Genomic DNA, 18,854 nt, shown 5'->3' with positions numbered 1-18,854 from the left:
AGCTTTTTGTAAGAAAAAGAAGCATAGAAGTAAAGGGTAAATCATAAGCTAAACATGTTAATGTTTCTCTTATCGCAAGTCTCTCAAAATGAATAGGAAATTTTCTATACAAGACTTAAGAAAGGTAACCCCTCCCCATCCTGCAAAAATAAACTTTCCCAACCCTGCCCAGCCCCATTACAGTACCTAGCTTGGTCTTTACTGACCAGTAGCATCATAGCATTTTGGCATGCATAATGTCAGCATGTCCTGCCTCTTCTTGCATTCAAAGAGATTTTTTTTCATGCTTTTGTTAGTGCATATACATGTGCCAAAACACACATTCACACACACAAACACACACACAACTGGTGGTCTAAATCTAATCAACTCAAGACTAAAACCTACCAAACACCCTCACATAATTTTCATACCAGAATTCTTATTGCTTGCAATGGAAATCCATGCAAAGTTAACTACAATGCACATTTTACAAATTATGTACATGACCATGACATAAGTGGCACACACTGTGAAGAATTAGAGATAGGAGGTTGATGTGTGAGAGGTATCAACTGGGGAAATGGGTCTTGATGTGTCTGTCTGTGTGTGTGCACAGTGTCCATGCCATGTACAGTAAATTACATGTTCGTCAGGAACCAAAAAAGGATAAAAATCAAAATCATTAGATTCCTCTGGAAAAATGAAAAAAGTTGCCGAACATGTCCATGTAATGCAATGAACATAAAACCCTGCATGACCAAATTCCATTTCAATCAGTCCATATTAAAGCTGCCTTGAATTGACTGAATCAGGGCCCAGTCACACTGACATAGTTATGCAGGTCAGCATTTGTGCAGGTACAAAACGTTGACATGTATATCGGCTATACACTTCAAAGAACTTGCCACAATATTCCCGTACCTTTCATCAGAAAGTCCCATTATGCAATACGTTTTTCAAAATAAGCTCATTTGTTTTCCTTCATGGCATGATGAGAAATCAATCCAAAGCTTCTGGGCAAAAACGAGAGCCAGGGATCTATTTTGTACAGTAAGTTATGCTGAAAGAAACTGCAAGCTTGACTCGAAAAAGTTCAGATATTTTGCCTGATGAACACTTTGCTCTACATTTGTCTTATTGGTGCACAATCAGGGGGAAATCAATCATGGGCTAGAAAGCTCTTCTAATGTCTGGCTCGACTTTTTAGCACTTAAGACAAATATTGATCTCCTTATCACTCCATCTTGCCCAGAACGAAAATAAGCACATTTGATAAAACATAACTCATTTTCTTGTTTTAAAAAAAGAAGGAAAAAAAAGACAACCTTTTTCTTCTAATTGTACGGAAGAGGATTAGGGCCAGTGAAGAGAAAAAAAAAAGGTTTTGCAAGTTTATGACTAACTTTAATCTCGGAATTCTCTGACTTTAATTAAGTGAGAATTCTGACTTAAATCTCAGAATTCTGCAAGAGAATAAAGTGAGAATCCGGCCATAGAACCTCCCCCCCCCCCCACCCCTTCACTGGCCCTCCTAATCCTCTTCCGTATAATTGGGTGTTCAGAACTTCAAGCATAAAAGTATTAATAAAAAGAGAACAGAAAAATACTTCTTGGAAGATCAGTTTTGTCACATGTTGTGATTTTATATTTCTGACAGACGTATTTATGTTTATCAGCTTTAAGTTCTCATCAGCCTCAAATGGGGAGTAAAATTTAGGTAATAGTCTGTTGGTTGGAAGTTCTCGGTATGTAATGTATCACGGAAAGAAAGCTGTGAACAACAACATAATGGTCTAACCAAAGGCCATTTGCATTAATCAATGTGAAATAAACCATTTGAATTGCAATGCATTATATGAGAAATCAGAGAAACAGGCCTCCCATTTTGGAGAAAACAAAGTCACATGAAAAACAAAAGAAGCAAACAATAAATACGAACTTTGCAGTATTCCTTCCTCATCCCAAAAAGTTGACATTTGTGCATCTGTGCAGAGGTAGATGGCATGTGCACATGTGAACACACACAGACACACACGCGCGCACGCACGCACGCACACATTTATGTGCACACCGGTTGCGTCAGAACACAACCTCAAAGATCAGACAGCGCAGTCTCCTTGATCTACTTTGCATATTTGGATGTTGAATGCTGTCCCATTTTTTAAGCTCCTCCCACGTGGTGTCTTGCTTTTGTCCATTGCTCCTCTACCACGGGCTGTCGCTCCAGTAGCCGTTTACGGTGCCTCCTACTGAATTGCCACAGCCGAGACAAGAGATGGATGGCCAGAAGAGGAGGGGTGGGGGCGGGGTAGGGTAGGAGTTCATGAGGGTTACGAGAGGGAAAGAAAGAGAAGCCAAAAAAGGCATAAACTAAAAATATTGCCACTGACAGCCAAATCACACTGGAGTCAGTGCAAAGTTGTATCGCTGTTGGTGGTGATGGGCGATGAGATGGAATTCTCGTATATAGGCTGAGCTGCAGAGTTACTATGCTTGCCACCTCAAATCAAAAGTGGAGCCAAATTTGTAAGAATTGCTATTTGAGTCTGTCATTATTGTCTTACAGGTAAATTAGAATCCACCTCCTGAAACAATATATTTTATCTGAAGCTCCTTTTCATTATTCACATGCATCCTTTTTGTTTTCTTCTTTGCAAAGACTATTAATGGAGACACAAAAGCTGAAAACATGTTTTTCATTCATTCATAAGAAGTTACATCTCGAACACATTTTACATTTATGACAAATCAAAGCAAAAGATCCTTCACTTGTCAACAATGCAGCTCAGTCTTCTACTGAGATATCATGTGAGAGAGCACATGGGGAGATGTAGGGGGTGATGCAGCAACTTTGCTCCCCAGGCATCCCGTACTTTTCAATGACAGTGATTGCCAAAACGAAAGGCTTGTGATTCATAAAGGTAGCTGTTTTCCTGTATGTATGACAATTTGTAGTTTGACATCAATCCTGCAAATGTTACTATAGCTAAAGCTTTGTGTATTAATAACAAAAGAGCATTGACACATTAATAACATCAAATGGAAAACAAGGAGGCTACGATGATTTGCTTCAAATATTAATATGTGTGACATGAGAACTATTATACAGCTGTTTGCTTTAGTATGAAAAAGCTACACTTGGTGGACAAATAACGACAACGAGTAATTTGCATTTATGATTGAGGTTTATTGTAACACCTTTATGAGGTCTAAAGAGTATCTAAACGAATCTGGAATTACTGGAACTACCAAAGAGGATAAAAATGAAAGTAGATTGTATAATTTTTCACAATATTTCCAAACAGGTCGCCAGGTTCAGGGTCTTTTCACAATTAATGACACATTTCTTACGATATTTTTTCCATTTCTCCTGCAATGTGACTTGTATGGTTATTGCGCTTGAGGATGAGGCTTGAGTTGGAAGCAGGAGTAAGCTCATATATTGTATTTAGTTTATATTGCAGGAAACAATCTTACCTGAACTAAGTGAGAACAAAAACAATGCCGCGTGCATCTAATACATTTCATTTAACATTGCATCCAAGGTGCAAAAGTGCCAGTTTCATTTTCTCAAATGCTTTTTGCCTAAAACCTCTTTTTTCCAATCTACTTGTAGATATATATTATTAATTTTTTTCTGTTATTATATAAAAATACATGCTTGAGTTTTGCGTGTGTGTGTTTTATTTTTTATTTTTTATCTGTGTACGTAAATGATGGGGTTTATTTTATGTCTAAGGTCATTCTCAACATTAACAACTAGAATATCTCAAAATGTTTGTCCATCCCTCATATTTTACTAACAATTGAACATATCTGCTCAAGGGACAACATGATAAAATAAAACTTGGACATAAGTTAGAGTAGACAGTGTTGAGCTTCTACAGCAATGTAGAGTATATCCAAGTTTGATTTCATTGATTGATTTGATTTGATAATGTAGCTCTGGTGGAAAAGTGCTGGTAAGACTACAAACATGGTGCTTTTGGATCAGTTTGGATTTCCACTGAGGAAAATCCAAGTGAACATCCACATACTGTATTTTGGAAGACATACCGGTACTTGTTTTCTGTAGAATATGCAACCAGTACACTATGCCACTGCTCTATCGTGCACTAAATAAATGCAATCATTATGGAGTTCATACCATACAAGGAACTGTATTAGAGTCGGACTAAATCTCCAACTATGGGACATTTCAGTCCTGCTGTTGTCAGTCTAGCATTTTGTTGGTGTTGTTAATCAAGATTTAACTTCTCAACTGAACCAAGTCAAATGTAAAGACATCATAAAGCAACGCAAGTGCAGTTGCAATTGACAGAGAGGCAAGAAGTAGCACGAGAAAGCTAACTGAGTTATTATACAGTATAAACCTAAACTAACCTCTGCATCTGTCCTTGCTCGTCTGGCAGATAATCACTTTTCTCACTATATTCTGGAGGGTTTTGAGTCATTTTAGGGTATGGATATCTATTCAAATGATCTGTATTCTTATAGCCCCTGCACAACTGTAATTCAATGTTTCTATCTTTACAATTGTGTAGCTGGGCTCAATAAGGTGAACACCATGTGTAGCGTTGTTGTTTATTACTGCACAAATCTAAATGTACTGTATTTTTGTGTGTTGTGATATTTCCTTCTTAGCTACAAGATGGAGGGGATGGGGGAGTGGCATCGCCTGAGGCCAGGAGGCTCGAAAGGCTCAAAGGTGGAGTTGGTGATAGGGGCGAGGCGCAGCGGGGCACCCGTCATCCCAGATATATTATTTAGGCTGCGGGATTTCTCATAACCTGTGGCTACATAACCATGAAATGCACAGGACAAAGGACAAAAAAGACCACAATGCACATTCATGTTTTCATGACAAAGTAGTAATGTAAGCAATGTGTGTTATGGGATTGCAATGTAAATTTGAAAGTAAACAGTTAAATACATTTATGCAGCACACATTAGACACAGCAAATATAAGCCATTTGTTTACCAACAAGCATTTGTTAAGATAAAAAACAAAACCAGCCCAAACAAAATTAAATAGTTGAGACCAAAGGAGGAAGTTGGAACAGACAGACAGGTAGACAGAGGGACAAACAGATGGATGGACAGACACAGGACAAAACAGAAACATGGGTTACAAAAATCCGTTGCCACAATATCCCTTGAACACATCCATTTGTGTCGCACAACTGTGTCCAAGGGACCATACAATTGTTTAATACAAATCTACTAATCTTTTTGAAAATTCAATAATATATTTTTTGTCCTTTTTTTGGGTTGCATCTCTACAAGAGATCACACTCTTCCCAAAGCATTTAGTGGTGCTTGTAGCGGTGGCTCACTTATTTAGAACAACAACGGTGGCGAGCAACATATGCATGGGTAAATCATCTGGAACTGAGCTCACACAGAATTACACACATTTAGCAATGACATCACTGCAAATGTTACATTTTATGTCTATATTGCTTCCACTATATTTATGGAAGTGTGGTGAGTGGGTATCATGTGGGTACCATGTCGGCTTCACAGTCCTGATCAAATCTCAACACATCTGAGTAGTTTGCATGTACTTCTTGAGCTTGCTGGTCAAGTCACAAATATGCATGGTTGTGTAATGTTGTCTGTATTAGTTGCTGCTCAGCGTGTTAAATTAATTAAGTACTTTTATTACAATATATCATTTTTATTTTCATCATTGAACTGTTGTCCCTTTCAAGGTGACTCAGCCTAGGGCCCTCTATTGAGTCGCCACCACTGTTTGGCCATGAGCTACAAGCGTATGAAACTGTTTAACCAATATATAATATACAAGTCTATGCTATGATAAAACAAAAGTGAAATAGACCCAGATCATTTTAGTTAATTTTTGTTTTTGCCTGGCTACAATGTCCCATTTTACAACATGCTATATGCTATAGATTAGACCAGATCATTGAAGAGAAACATGCACAATAATCCCTCTGATTACAACAACTACATTCAGTCTAATGGGGCTGTACCAGTTGCTTGGAGCGTAGCGCAAACGTAGCCTAACATCACTGGACCGCTCAATACTTAAGTCAGTTCAGACTTTGTTTGTCAATGACGGATGTTTCTATAGTGTGTTGGGAACGTTACTTAAAAAAAAAAGTAAATAGTTATAGTTACTCATTACTTGCTTAAAAAGTAACTGTTCGTAATCGAATTACTTCATAATAACAGTAACTCATTACCAGGCAAAGTAACTATTTTCACTATTAAAAAAAAAGTTTTATCTCAAATAATTTTGATTTTTACATTTTTTAATATGATTATTATTATTATTACTATTATTATTATTATTATTATCATTATTACTATTGTTACTATAATAATAATAATAATAATCATAATCATAATAATCATAATTATTATACAAGGAATTTAAATGTCCAGCCTATATAGGGAGTTTATTTTTTGGGGGGAATATTTATGTCACACAAATGCCTCACTCCATAATGACATAATAATATTAATATTAATATTAATATTAATATTAATATTAATATTAATTCATTACATTTGGAGTGGTGATGTATGTTCTACCACTGCCAATTGCTAAAAGCGGGAGTTGCGATGTTAATGGTTTCTGGTGGAACAGAATTGTCACCAAATCGCTCTCCATGGCGGCCGTTTTTCGGCAAATCTCTACTGTTATTTTGATTAATGTCACTCATCATGAATGACTTCCAGGCGAGCTAAGCTCCAAAGGGATGACACGTCCGTCACGTCGTGACACGCTTCCCGCGGCACCTCCAAAATAAAAGTCACCATATATTTCATCTGTCGAGACAGATTTATTGTGACGAGGTCCGACAACAACAGTGCCTTTAACTGTGCGCAAATTACATTTTCAGAGCAACACACGACTGCACAACATCTTGCAGCTTACTTCGAGCCTTGAAACTAATAAGTTGATTGTAACGCAATGCATTTCACATACAATAATGATAACAGCGTTTCAAAGACGTGGAGAATAATTAGTTAGATTAGTTCGTTTATGAAAAAGAAAAAAAACGAAGTTACCTAACGCCGTTATTCCCAACACTGCTGAGGAGGATAAGGATGGGGATAGGTATGAAATTATGGAGACAGGGTGGCAGTCACAGAGGACTCAAAACAAGCGTGTGATCAATGCAGCGCCCCATTTCCTTGTTTTACCTCCAGCCACTTACTGATTAGGTTTCTCATCACATATACTGTATGCCGACTGCTTGTTAATCCTATTGAGGAGGAGGGAATGTAGCGTCTCCCTTTGCAATATGGGGTAGCATAAGACAAGTTCTCTTCTTACAAAGATCTAGCGCAAAGTGCAATCGAACTGGGAGTGTGTGTGGAGGTTTTTGTCTTTTGGCATTTTCCTAGATTATAAATAGAAGTGGGCGGTAGTGTTAAGCGCTGTTGTGGGAGAGAACACAGCCGACTCCCGGCCAATCCAAGCGGCACCCCTTATTCCCTTTAAATTCAGTGAAGAGCTGCGTGGTCTACATGGCATGTAGATGTAGGAGATTGGCACACGCAAAGTACATTTAAAAGGAACTGCAAGAAGATCTCCACTTGCTGACATGAAGTAAAGTTGGCCGCCGTGGATGGGCACTTGGAGAATGCCTTCAATTCCTGATTGAGTGCATGTTGAAATGTGCACAGCTACAACCAGAACTCAATTGAATTTAACTGAACTCTTAGTCAATTCCATGGTCACTATACAAGTGTAAGGTCAATTTTGTTGCCCTGTACTTGGGCATATACAATGCATTCATTCAAATTAATATCAGATGGGATTTAAAAACTTCAATCTTTCAAAGCCCTGCTTAAAGTTGAGTGAAGAGCAGCATTGAGGCTGCAAAAATGTGTTAGAATGTATGAAATAAAGGACAATACTGTGACTGCCTTTGGAGGCGATAAATAGTTTAGCAGATAAAATCTATTTTTAACTGACTATCGTGTTATGGATCACTGAAGAGCTGGAGCCTATCATTACCGATTTTTAGCAAAAGGTGATATGCACCCTGGAAGGATTACCAATCAATCAAAAAGCACAAATAAAATACATATTTTTTCTTTTTTACAACCACACATAATGCTAGGAATATTGTTGTAGTTTCTCAGACTTGTTTTCAAAAATAAATGAAGGATTAGGATATAAAACATCAATATCTAAAATCACATCTGATAGCTTAAGTGGATGATACATTATCAGTACAGCAACCCAATGCTATGCGAGCCAGGACAACTTGTAGTTACTAATTAGTGTTCTTCGTCTTTCTTTTTTTTTAATGTTTGGAGAAGAATCTATCTTTCTTCTGTCTGGGGATTTGCAACCAACTGGATTTTGATTAATGTAACACTTGAAATATGTGCTTTATTTAACACGCCACTACAGACCGCTGAATCACCCAAGCGATCAGAAATCAGTGTATGAGGGCAGCAAAGCACCATGTGACATCAATCGGTAGTAAATGTAATGCTTTTTATATTTTGGTATAAATCAAAATGGTTCCCAGTAAAATCCAGCCAGAGTATGTAATGCAATTTTGGACTGCAGTACTCACTAAAATAGGCAGTGCTCTCAGAAGACTGTGATGTAAAAACTGTTCTGGGCTCAGTTCCAGAGGAGACAGAGAAGAGAAGACCAACCAATCAACCGCCAGCTCTCACTGGCCTGACAAAACAATGTGCCAACCAGTGCAAATTGGCCACTTTCACTCTGGCACCGATCATAATGCTGAATTTGGTTGTCACCGTAATAATAATAATAATAATAATAATAATAATAATAATAATAATAATTATTATTATTATTATTATTATTATTATTATTATTATTATTATTATATCTTTCATTGTATTATCATTGTAAATTTGATAAATAGTAAAATTGTTTATAATGAATCACAATTCTAACTAAAACAATAATATAAGAATGTTTTGTTGATATATATATATATATATATAATTTATTTTTATTTTTTAAATAAAAAATATCACAACACTTTGGTATGTTTTTGGTGCCCCTATTTGTAGGTACCAGAGTGAGAAGAGACGGGTTTGAGGAGGAGGTGGAGGAGTAGGAGGAGGGGGAGACGGCTGAAAAAAGGGACACATATAGAGATGATCCAACATAGAAAACAATAGAATAAAAAAGGCTGAAAAAAACCAGATGGATCATGTAACCAGGACGACAACCAACCAACATAGTTTGTACAAATACGTGACACAGCCTAAAGAGTTAAACAGGAACACAACAACATGCAATCTTGGACGTTAAAACCCTGAACCCGCAATACCCTCCTTGACCCCATTACTTTAAGGAAGCATTCAGTACTGTAAGTTGATTCTCACAAATAAACAGTCCTCTACACACCTAACCATAAAAATATGTTGACTGTGTGTGTGTGTGTGTCGTGCGTGTGTGTGTGTGTGTGTGAGAGAGAGAGAGAGAGAGCAGAGTGCATGCGTCGTACGCACATTTGTGTTGAAGGGTGGGGGGTGAAAAGTGGATAATTGGACGCATGAAATTTGAGTGATTATTTTTATTTTTTTACCAAAGTCTTTTTTGTATTATGTTTAATGTTGTCATGTGATTCAGTTGATTCAGTTTTAATAAACACCTTAAAGCTGCTCAATGCAGGCAGTTTAATTTTGAATTGCTAATGCCATGTGTGGACAAAAAATTAAACTGCACACTCCCTTACTTACGTACAAAATGCGCACATGACATCACATCCACAGACAGATGGCGATAAATTCAATCCCAAATCCAGTCTGAAAATATTGGCCAGAGGCTTGCAGGACTAGCCATTGTGAAAAGGTGTTAATCTGCTAGTTGGAAGATGTTTGAGTCATAAATAAGAAGGCTATTGTAAAGATAATTTTGAGCAAATTTTTACATTGAGCAGTTTTAAAGAAAAAAAGATCCACCTGAAATCAACCATCCAATGGATTGTGTGCATTTATTATTCATGATTACGACTAGATATTGTCCCACTGATGTCTCTTCGTATGAAATGTAAATTCATCATTACAAAACAGTAATGTATTAATAATACACTTCATTTGGAAATATGACATCAAATGATTGCACTTTGATGAGATGACTGACTGTGACCATTAAGCGTTAAAAAAAACAACAACAAAAAACGCTTAGATCGCTATAAACATTATAGAAGGGTTATTTGACAATATGTGATCTCACATGTACTATATCGGTTATTTATTTATTTGTTTGTTTGTTTAGTTATTTATTTTCACATTAACTGTTAGGATGTGAACTTGGGCTCAGTGCCTTCATCAAAAATAGTTTAACTCAGTCCAGGAGTGGTTTGAACTAACAACCACAGCATGACTTAACAGGTTACCAAGGTGTTCACTGCACATTTGATCTATGCAGCCTGTTGGTTGACATCCTTGTTTGTATTTTGAAAGAATCCTTTTATTTTAACAATGACAAGGCACGAACCTGCTGCGTTCGCTGTCATTGAACACTAGAAGATGGGAACCCAATTAACAATGCTGTTACAAAAAGTAGTGGAGCAGTACATTTTGCATGGAAAGAATAGGCAATATCATTTAGAGTGGGTTTAAAGACATTGATGTTAATAGAAGTGAAATACACGTTAAGAAGGAGAATAATTGTCTTGGTTCAGGTACATAAGTTATTCTCTCCCATGTGACGGTTGAAGGTTCAATTTGAGAAGGCTCCTGAAGCCCAAGTCATTGCTAATACTGTATTGTGTCATCACTTTGTGAACGAGCTGAACCTTTTTGTTCAATGAAAATGGTATGACAATGTAAAAGTATTGAAAATATCATAGACCTCCTGTTGTGTTTGTTTCTTAACAACGTCCATAGTTTAATGTGATCCGTTCTAATGTTTAATCAGCAAATAATACCACATAATGTTTTTAATAATTAAAACAAAAAAATTAAAAAACAAAGGCCAGCAGACAAAAGTTGAACCTAGGTTCTTTCTTTCTTTCTTTCTTTCTTTCTTTCTTTCTTTCTAGATTTTCCAAACGGGTCAATTTGACCCACAACATAACAGGAGGATTAGAAAATCTTTTGGCACGCATTAGATGACGTACTATATTTGTGACCCTCTATATTATTTTCTGAGGTATTTTAACATATCACATTGAGCCAAGTAGTACTATTCATAACCCCGGCTTCATGTTTATAATGCTTTTGTGAAATTGAACATAATTGAAAGCACAATACTAGTATAAAAGTATAAAAATAGCGCGTGTGACTACCAGGGTTGGGCAAAATTAACAAATGAATTGAGAATGACCCCTAAATTCCAATTTCAATTCCTGAATTTGAATTTGAATTGAGGTAGAAAACAGGAAGTAGAATTGCATTTCAAATTAAAATTGCAGTAAGTAGAAATAAAATTCCATGAAATTCAAAGAAATTCATAATGTGAAATTAAAGTGTATTGAACAATGAATCTTGACAGTATAAGCCTATTTACAACATTAATTTCATAGCAATATTATTGTAAGGAATTTATGATTTTTAAAGAGTAGTCATTTTATGTTATTAACATTTGTCTTTTTGATATGACTGTAGAACAAAACGATCCTGCCTGATTGACAAAACAATTGAGGAACTGTTGACTATTAGATGCAACAACTTTACCTAGTAAAGTACTTGATTATTAAAAACAGGACCGTTTGGACAAAATTCAGCTCAAAAGGTGAAGCTCTGAAACGATATAACAATATATTTCAAAGCTTTCCTACATTAAGGAAATTCATATCGAATGTTAGTCTCTGTACTATTGGAATAAAAATGTATGTTAAAAGTGTCATTCCGACTGGAATGTGATGAGAATGAATTGTCCAAATTACAATGAATTTAAATCCACTTCATTTCATTCATATTCAAATTAAAATTCATCCATTGAATTGAATTGAATTCTGACATTCTGAATTTTTAAAATATTTTTTAAATTAATAATAATAATAATAATAATAATGTGTCCAACAAATGGATTTCTACAATGATTCAGATGGTTTGATGCCCACTGTGCACATATTTATAAATGAAATACATCTTACATACACTACAAAATATTGGCAGAGGTCGCTATCTGTCTGCCTGCAGCCCAATCAAAGCCAAAATCACTTTAGACCAGTGGTTTAGCCGGGCAAAGACGTGGTTTAAACAGGTGAAAGTTTAGATTGAATTTCTGCCACTGAATTCTCACTCTGCAAAGTACTCTGTAACAATACTCTTTATGCTGCACCGGCATGCCCATTGCCCATCTTGGCAGAGACTTGTCTACCAAATTTGCAAACACGTACAGAGAACTTTTTGCTGGCACGAAAACCAGGATCTGCCCCACCGTAAAGGCACTGCTTACGAAACTAGATCCCTATGGGCCAAGAAACGGCGCTCTGCTTTGTAAAGTTCTGTCAACATCCTGCTTTTCCTGAAGCCACTTGCTGCTCCTACCTTTTCGAACGTTGCCATCTGTTGTACGCTGGAATTCCCCAGCACTCAATAGGAAGCAGGCCCGATCATGTGGGTAGCGTTCACGGCTGGTGGTGGAACCGTGTCCTCCAATGGCTGGGCTGCGCTCATCACCCAAAACCTGGTCAATGGTGGGACAGTCTTCATTAGCCAATGCTGCTGCATTGGCTGCTGCATCACCATTTTGCTTGGAATCTGGGGGGAGGAAACAAATAGGTAGAAAAAGAGAGAATATGATGATTGAGAGCACAAATACTAAACTAAAACTAAAAATAAGAATAATGGTTCTAACATAAGCCTCTTTTTTCTAGTGTACCGGTTCCACACAGGAACGTCCTCGCTCGGCCCTGAGTGGTTGCTTTTCACACTTTTCGGAACCACTTTTTGGAACCTTTGGAAGCTGTTCTAAAACGCAGGCCAAGCAAGGCTGTGACCTGACGTCACTGTTATCTGATTGGTTGACAGATTGACAGCATTTGTAAGTCGCTGCACACGTCCATTTCCTGGTTTAAGCGAGCGAGACAGTCATAAAAATATAGTATAGGAAAAAAATAAAAAAATACAATTACAATTAAAATATAGTATAGACCAGGGGTTCTTAACCTTTTTTACCATGGGGCCCAACTTATCCTGTAAAAAGTGGCCCGGGGCCCATTCAGAAAGTATGATTTATGTTGACTTATTATTGTTTGTATGTAATAACTAAATTAAATCTAATTAAAGTTTATAAAATCGTTATCAAATAACATGACACAATATGGTCATCAGTGACATTTATTTATGTGTAAACACTGACAACCAATAAGATGCCCAATGTGGATGTGTTTTTTTTAAACAAACGAGGCACGATTTGCTCGGGAAAGGAGGGACATTCGGTTCAATACTTCGAGCTGATTCGACGATGCGGCATCTTGTGCACGTTTGTTTTGACCAATAACGGCGATGGATGAAAATGTTGTCTTCGGTCTTGTCTTAGGAAACAAAAGCAAAAAAGTATGAATATTGTTACCAGATAAAAATGCACGAAGCGCCTCAACATTCAACAAAGAAACGGTGAGTAATTCTGTGAGAACAGCATTAATTGCAGCGTCCATTTGTCTATGTTAGTGTAAGAAGATTTATTTTCACATTGATATATGTATTTGTGGGGATTTATTGGGGATCTATTTTGTTTCTGAATTAGGGGGGACGGAACTATTGTAAATGAGCGCGATTGGCGAAAGGATACATGGAAAGGAGGGGGGGAGCGATTGTTGTTGTGACTTGAGAGTGAGATGACGCAAAAAGGTTGTGCTGGAGCTATTCCCTCTCCAAATGCTGTTTTCTTTTCCACGATCTCGTCTTCCCGAAGAACTAGAGTTACAATAAGTTAGTTCGTTTCCCCCGGCGTTGCTGCTTCCTGGTTTCGTCACAGCTGCATGTCTCGCCCTAAACAACGCCTGATTGGCGGCCTACAGTTACAAAACTGAAATTACTTTGCGGCCCACTAGATGGTTAAGAATCACCTTTTGCACGTGACGTCACAGCCCTCATGGGAACGCCCCCTCAGTGACACTGGACAGCAAAAGAGCCACTTGCCTGTATTGTAACCAATAGCTGCTTTTCCACCAACAAGCCCAGGATCTTTGAGTTCTGGGTGACAGGAGTTCTTGTAAAAGTTTCGCAGGGAATTTAGAATTTGTGTTTCCACAGCGTCTTAGAGTTCTCTGCAACTAATTCAAATCAGTTTGATAACGTATGAGTTTGATGAGCCCAGCCGATGTAAAAACAACACCACCCCGAAATTGACCATCCAATCAGCCTTGGTCAGTGCATATAGAGGATCAAAACTGCCCAAATTCAAAATGACGCGCAAACTGAATTTTACCAAGGTAAATTGAAAAGTTCTCCAAAAGTTCCAGCAGTGGAAAAGCCCCTATTGATTGTCATACAGCGTAAAGTCCTTTATCTAATCAATTATCTTATAAAATGGTCATATCTTGCTTTGCGGTCGGTTTTACAGAATGACAAAGGAGTAAACTAAATGTTGCTTTTTATCGCATACCTACTAATGAAGACGAACGACGTTGATTGATAGCAGCAATCAACAGAAAGGACTGGCAGCCCACAAAGTATTCACGGATTTGCAGCGATCATTTTTTACAAGGTTTGTAGATAAATGTTGTAATTAGTAGATAAATATTCATACATTTTACTAGTAAACGTACACTCTAACAAAGATTGTAACAAAGGTGTCAAATTACGTGTTTCAAATCACATTAACGAGCCAGATAGTTAGCGTCCACTCCAACTGCACAAACACACGGCTTAGTTTTAAAATGCACCTTCTTCAAAACTATTAAGTGCACCTTCTTTAAAACTATTAAGTGCACTTGACTGTTTAATAATGGGGGATTTCATCTTTGTGCTTGGAGTTTTCAGAGTCATATTCATGAAATTACCGCATAGCTTGCCACTACGATAGTCATTTGTTCCATGCTAGTAAACATAGTAACATGACGATGATAGTTACAATGACACAGCGTTTCAATATAGAACGAACTATGTAAAAATAAGTCAGTTAGCATGATAAACAAGTTTTACCTTTGCATTACGAGGTATATTGTCCCCCGGTGTGAGCGTAGCATCTCGTCCCAGAGACCCAGCCAGCGACAAGCTTTTAAATCAGCCCCGGTATAAGGAGGAGAGACGCCATTGACTACATACATAGGTCGTGCGCTGTGAATTCCGGCAAAGTCAGCGATTTGATGAACTTGGTAAAAACAGCAGGCAACAGAAGGTAAGGGGGCTGTTTTCAAACTAGCATTCTCCAACTTAAGTAAATATCGCGCTCTATGAGTCCCGACTAAATGTGCAACTTCGACTGACAGGCGACCTTCGGTTGAAGTAGTAGATTTCATGGCTCTATGGGCAATAAAAACTTTTAATTTGTAAAATAGCAGTCACTAAGTCGCTCCAGGTCATGTCCACTTCCATTCAACAATCATTTCCTTCCGCCTTCCGTCATAGGGCAGTCAAGTGATCACGTGACGTCGGTGCAAATGGTCAATAGACAGTACACATACTTATTTTGTTTTACAACAATACGTAACCATATTTACTTTGTAAAATTTCATATGGATCAGTGAATGAAATAGTGAAGTTTGTGGTAAAAATTTTAGCGAGCCTTTCTGAGTTGCTGCTCATCGTCCAAAGCGACAATTGTGGCCCCTAACCTTGCCAGCAAGATGAATTCTCGCGGTATTTGTGTGATCACAAACTCCGGAAAATACATCTTGTACCGCTCCTGCTGATACATTTGAAGCCGATCTTTTTCTGATCAGACCGACCACGCGTTGTTTAGGCAAGACAAAACCAATAAGCGCCGATGGCGGGGGGGGGAACAAACAAACCTAACAGACAAATGGATGCTGCAATTAATTATGTTCTCACAGAATTCCTCACCGTTTCCTTGTTGAATATGAACAGCGAGAGGAGTTTCGTGCATTTTTATCTGGTAAAGATGTTCATAGTAAATGGGAAGATAAGCACAAGGGAAGAACAAAAATGAAGAACAAATGCTAAAAATAAAAAATAGGCTAGTAAGGATAAAAGAAAAAATATGTAAGGAGTAAAGAAGTGTGCATGGTTGGGGTCTTATCACATGGCCAACACTGCAGCATGAGCAGATTGTACACTCAGCGTTAACATTCAGGGACAAGTGTTTGGAGGTTTCAAAAGAGTTGTCTCAATATAAAAGAACAAAAAATTACAAAATTACAACAAACATGAAAGGACTTACATGTGTGTCAATGCTCAGGATGTGTGTGCAATCTTGTTAGGTAGCACATAATTAGGTCCACGGGTTATTGGACTGTGACAGCAGTTTTTTTCCCCAATCCTCAACCTCACATACAGCATTTTAGAACAGAAGTAAAACAATAAAGAGGCTTTTAGTGTAGACATCCAGTTATAAATTAAGAGGGTTAAAAAATTTATTTGAAACATTGATTTAAACAAGTTCTCTTGACTGTGAGTTCAAAACAAAGAAAATCCTTTGCATTTAATGAGTGTTTGAAGACTGGGGCCCATGGAGATCACTAAAATCTGAATTTCCTCCTTGATGTTTTGCCCGGCTTTCACTGCAACCAACCTCACTTCAATTCACTCCCTTCTTATTTGTTGGCCTTACTGGTCTTACTTGTGTCCTCCATCAGTAAAAGCAATGCTCTTGAACATAGCCCCCGCCCGACTCAGTCATTAAACAAACTTCAACCCCATAGATTTTGGAATGACCTTCCGTTAAATATTAGGCAACCTCCTTCTCTATCTACTTTTAAAAGCTGCCTTGAACACATCTTTATTTTTTGTTCTTTGACTCAGCATGAGAATCACCATTGTTTCAGTGTTTTATGGTGACTTCTGTAATTTTTGTTATTAATTTATTGATACTTTTTTTTTTTTACTTATTTACTTACCTACTTCTTGTGTTATTAATTTATTAATCTTATTTACTTTATTCCATGACTAATTTTTACTCCATGTACAGCACTTTGTATGCAGCGATGGTTGTTCTAAAGTGCTTTAAAGTTGAGTTGAGTAGTTTTTGGTCTATCCACAGTTGCAAGTTTGCCGACTACAACAGCACATTTGAGCAAAAGAGATCAACCAGAGCCATGTTAAAAAAAAAGCTAATTCACCCACAGTTATAAATAGATTTGTGAATAATAGGGATGGGTCCCGAAAACTTTTTGTGGTATGGACAGATTTGGGTCGGTACTTCCGAGCATCGATTTACATCAAATCAAACGGTGCCATGTTTCGGTTCCGAAGCACGCTTTTCAAAGTTGTGACTATATATTATAATTTATGCTGGCAATATGAACTGCCGACTCACATTCTGTAAGATGAGTCAAGTCATACGTTACGCCGCGACACGCTGCCGGGAACAACTTCAAATTAAAAGCGTTCCAAGGCATTGTGGTCCACATATTTGGTAAGGTAAGGTTTATTTTGATGTTGGCCTTCTCACTGCATTGTTAGCGTGTTGCCAGACAATGTGTCAAATATTCTCCACAATTTAAACTGTTTACTTTTCTGTAAAATCAGGTGATTAGCGTGCTAAATGACAGAATGGGAGTCATGCGGGAGATAGGGTTGAAATTTGGGAGTCTCCCGTCTGAATCGGCAGAGTTGGGAAGTATGAGTATGTCATGATGTCATAATCATATGTATCAGACTTTTTAATTGGCCCAAAGCTCCACTATACAGGGAGTCCTCGAGTTACGTCCGAGTTATGTTCCTACACTGGTGATGTAACCAGAATTTCGACTTAAGTCGGATTTCACCGTTAAAGTCGACAATTACATTAAAATACTTTGCACAAAACATATTTGTGCGACCCGGAAGAGCCTAAACCAATATTTTGTGTTTCCGCACGGACATTCATTGCTGACGGACGGGAGAGCGGAGCTAATTCAAGCTTAAACACGCAAACGTGACGCGCCTGGTGTGAAGCCGACCAGGGGTCTATTTCACAAAGCAGGTTTAGTGAGAACCCTGAGTCAAGAAACCCTGAAATGTGGAAAACTCTGTGTTTTCCATTTCAGAAATGGAGGTAATTGAAACCAGAGAAAAAGAGGTAACTCAAGCCTGTTTCATAAAAATAGGTCATTTAAGCTCTCGGTCAGTTACCGTAGTAACATGTTCCATTAAACAAACCGGTTGCAGGTTTTTCCACAATGAACCTCAAGGTTTTCTCTGTCCCCGCCTCCTTTCAGCCACATTCCCTCATTCATAAAGTCCGCTGCGGCGAGTTTGCGTAAATGCGCCTATAGTCCACTTTTGTCACGAACATGGCATGTCCTTTTGACAATGACCCTATTGTGCAGGGAATTAAATATTCGTTGTGAGATTGTTATCAGACCGCGCATAGATATGCTGGCATTTCCGGACAGTTATCTTTTTGAGCGGCACCGTTTCACGTCACAGTCCATCATCTACATACACAACTGAATCTGTCCTTACATTTGCAACATTACGAGCGCCGTAGTTATGCGTTCACATCACAGCATATATTGTTTGCTTCGCTCCCTTTTTCTTATAACCGTTTGAATAATGTTTTTATATTTCATCTTAGATCAAGTGCGCTTCTCCCCCGCAGGATTGCACCTAAATGAAATTAATTAATGAGTTACCATTTAACTGGTTTCCCCTGTAATATTATTGTGATTGCAAAGGACTACATTTAAATGTACGCATTGACCCGACCCGACACCCGAGCAGCAACGTTCTTCCACACCGACTTGCAAATTTTTTCTAAAGACATGTTCAAATTCATTATGGTTTTCAGTTGAGAGGGGTAAAAAAAAAAAAAAAATGCGGAAGCAGAGGGCAGCACC

At 37.8% G+C, this 18,854-nt stretch overlaps 1 protein-coding gene across 2 annotated transcripts in view; it reads right to left on the bottom strand.

Annotated features, from left to right (window-relative positions):
* Positions 1-1,517: 1,517 nt before the first annotated feature.
* LOC147184683 (voltage-gated potassium channel KCNC1-like) overlaps positions 1,518-18,854 on the bottom strand; it is a 72,894-nt gene continuing 55,557 nt past the window's right edge. The window contains exons 4-5 of one of the 2 annotated variants that reach the window (XM_086070373.1): positions 12,457-12,669; positions 1,518-2,231 (exon numbers count right to left, since the gene is read on the bottom strand). In XM_086070373.1, the coding sequence (XP_085926499.1) occupies positions 2,188-2,231; positions 12,457-12,669 (257 nt within the window). In that variant the 3' untranslated portion in view covers positions 1,518-2,187. Of the gene's footprint in view, positions 2,232-2,254; positions 4,779-12,456; positions 12,670-18,854 lie in introns of those variants that run through there. The other variant, XM_086070372.1, reaches the window with a different exon arrangement.

The sequence above is a fragment of the Leptonotus elevatus genome, chromosome 1, assembly GCF_054856555.1.
Source record: "Leptonotus elevatus isolate MCC_2025b chromosome 1, RoL_Lele_1.0, whole genome shotgun sequence".
NCBI lineage: Eukaryota > Metazoa > Chordata > Actinopteri > Syngnathiformes > Syngnathidae > Leptonotus > Leptonotus elevatus.
This window is presented reverse-complemented; position numbering and strand designations above follow the sequence as displayed.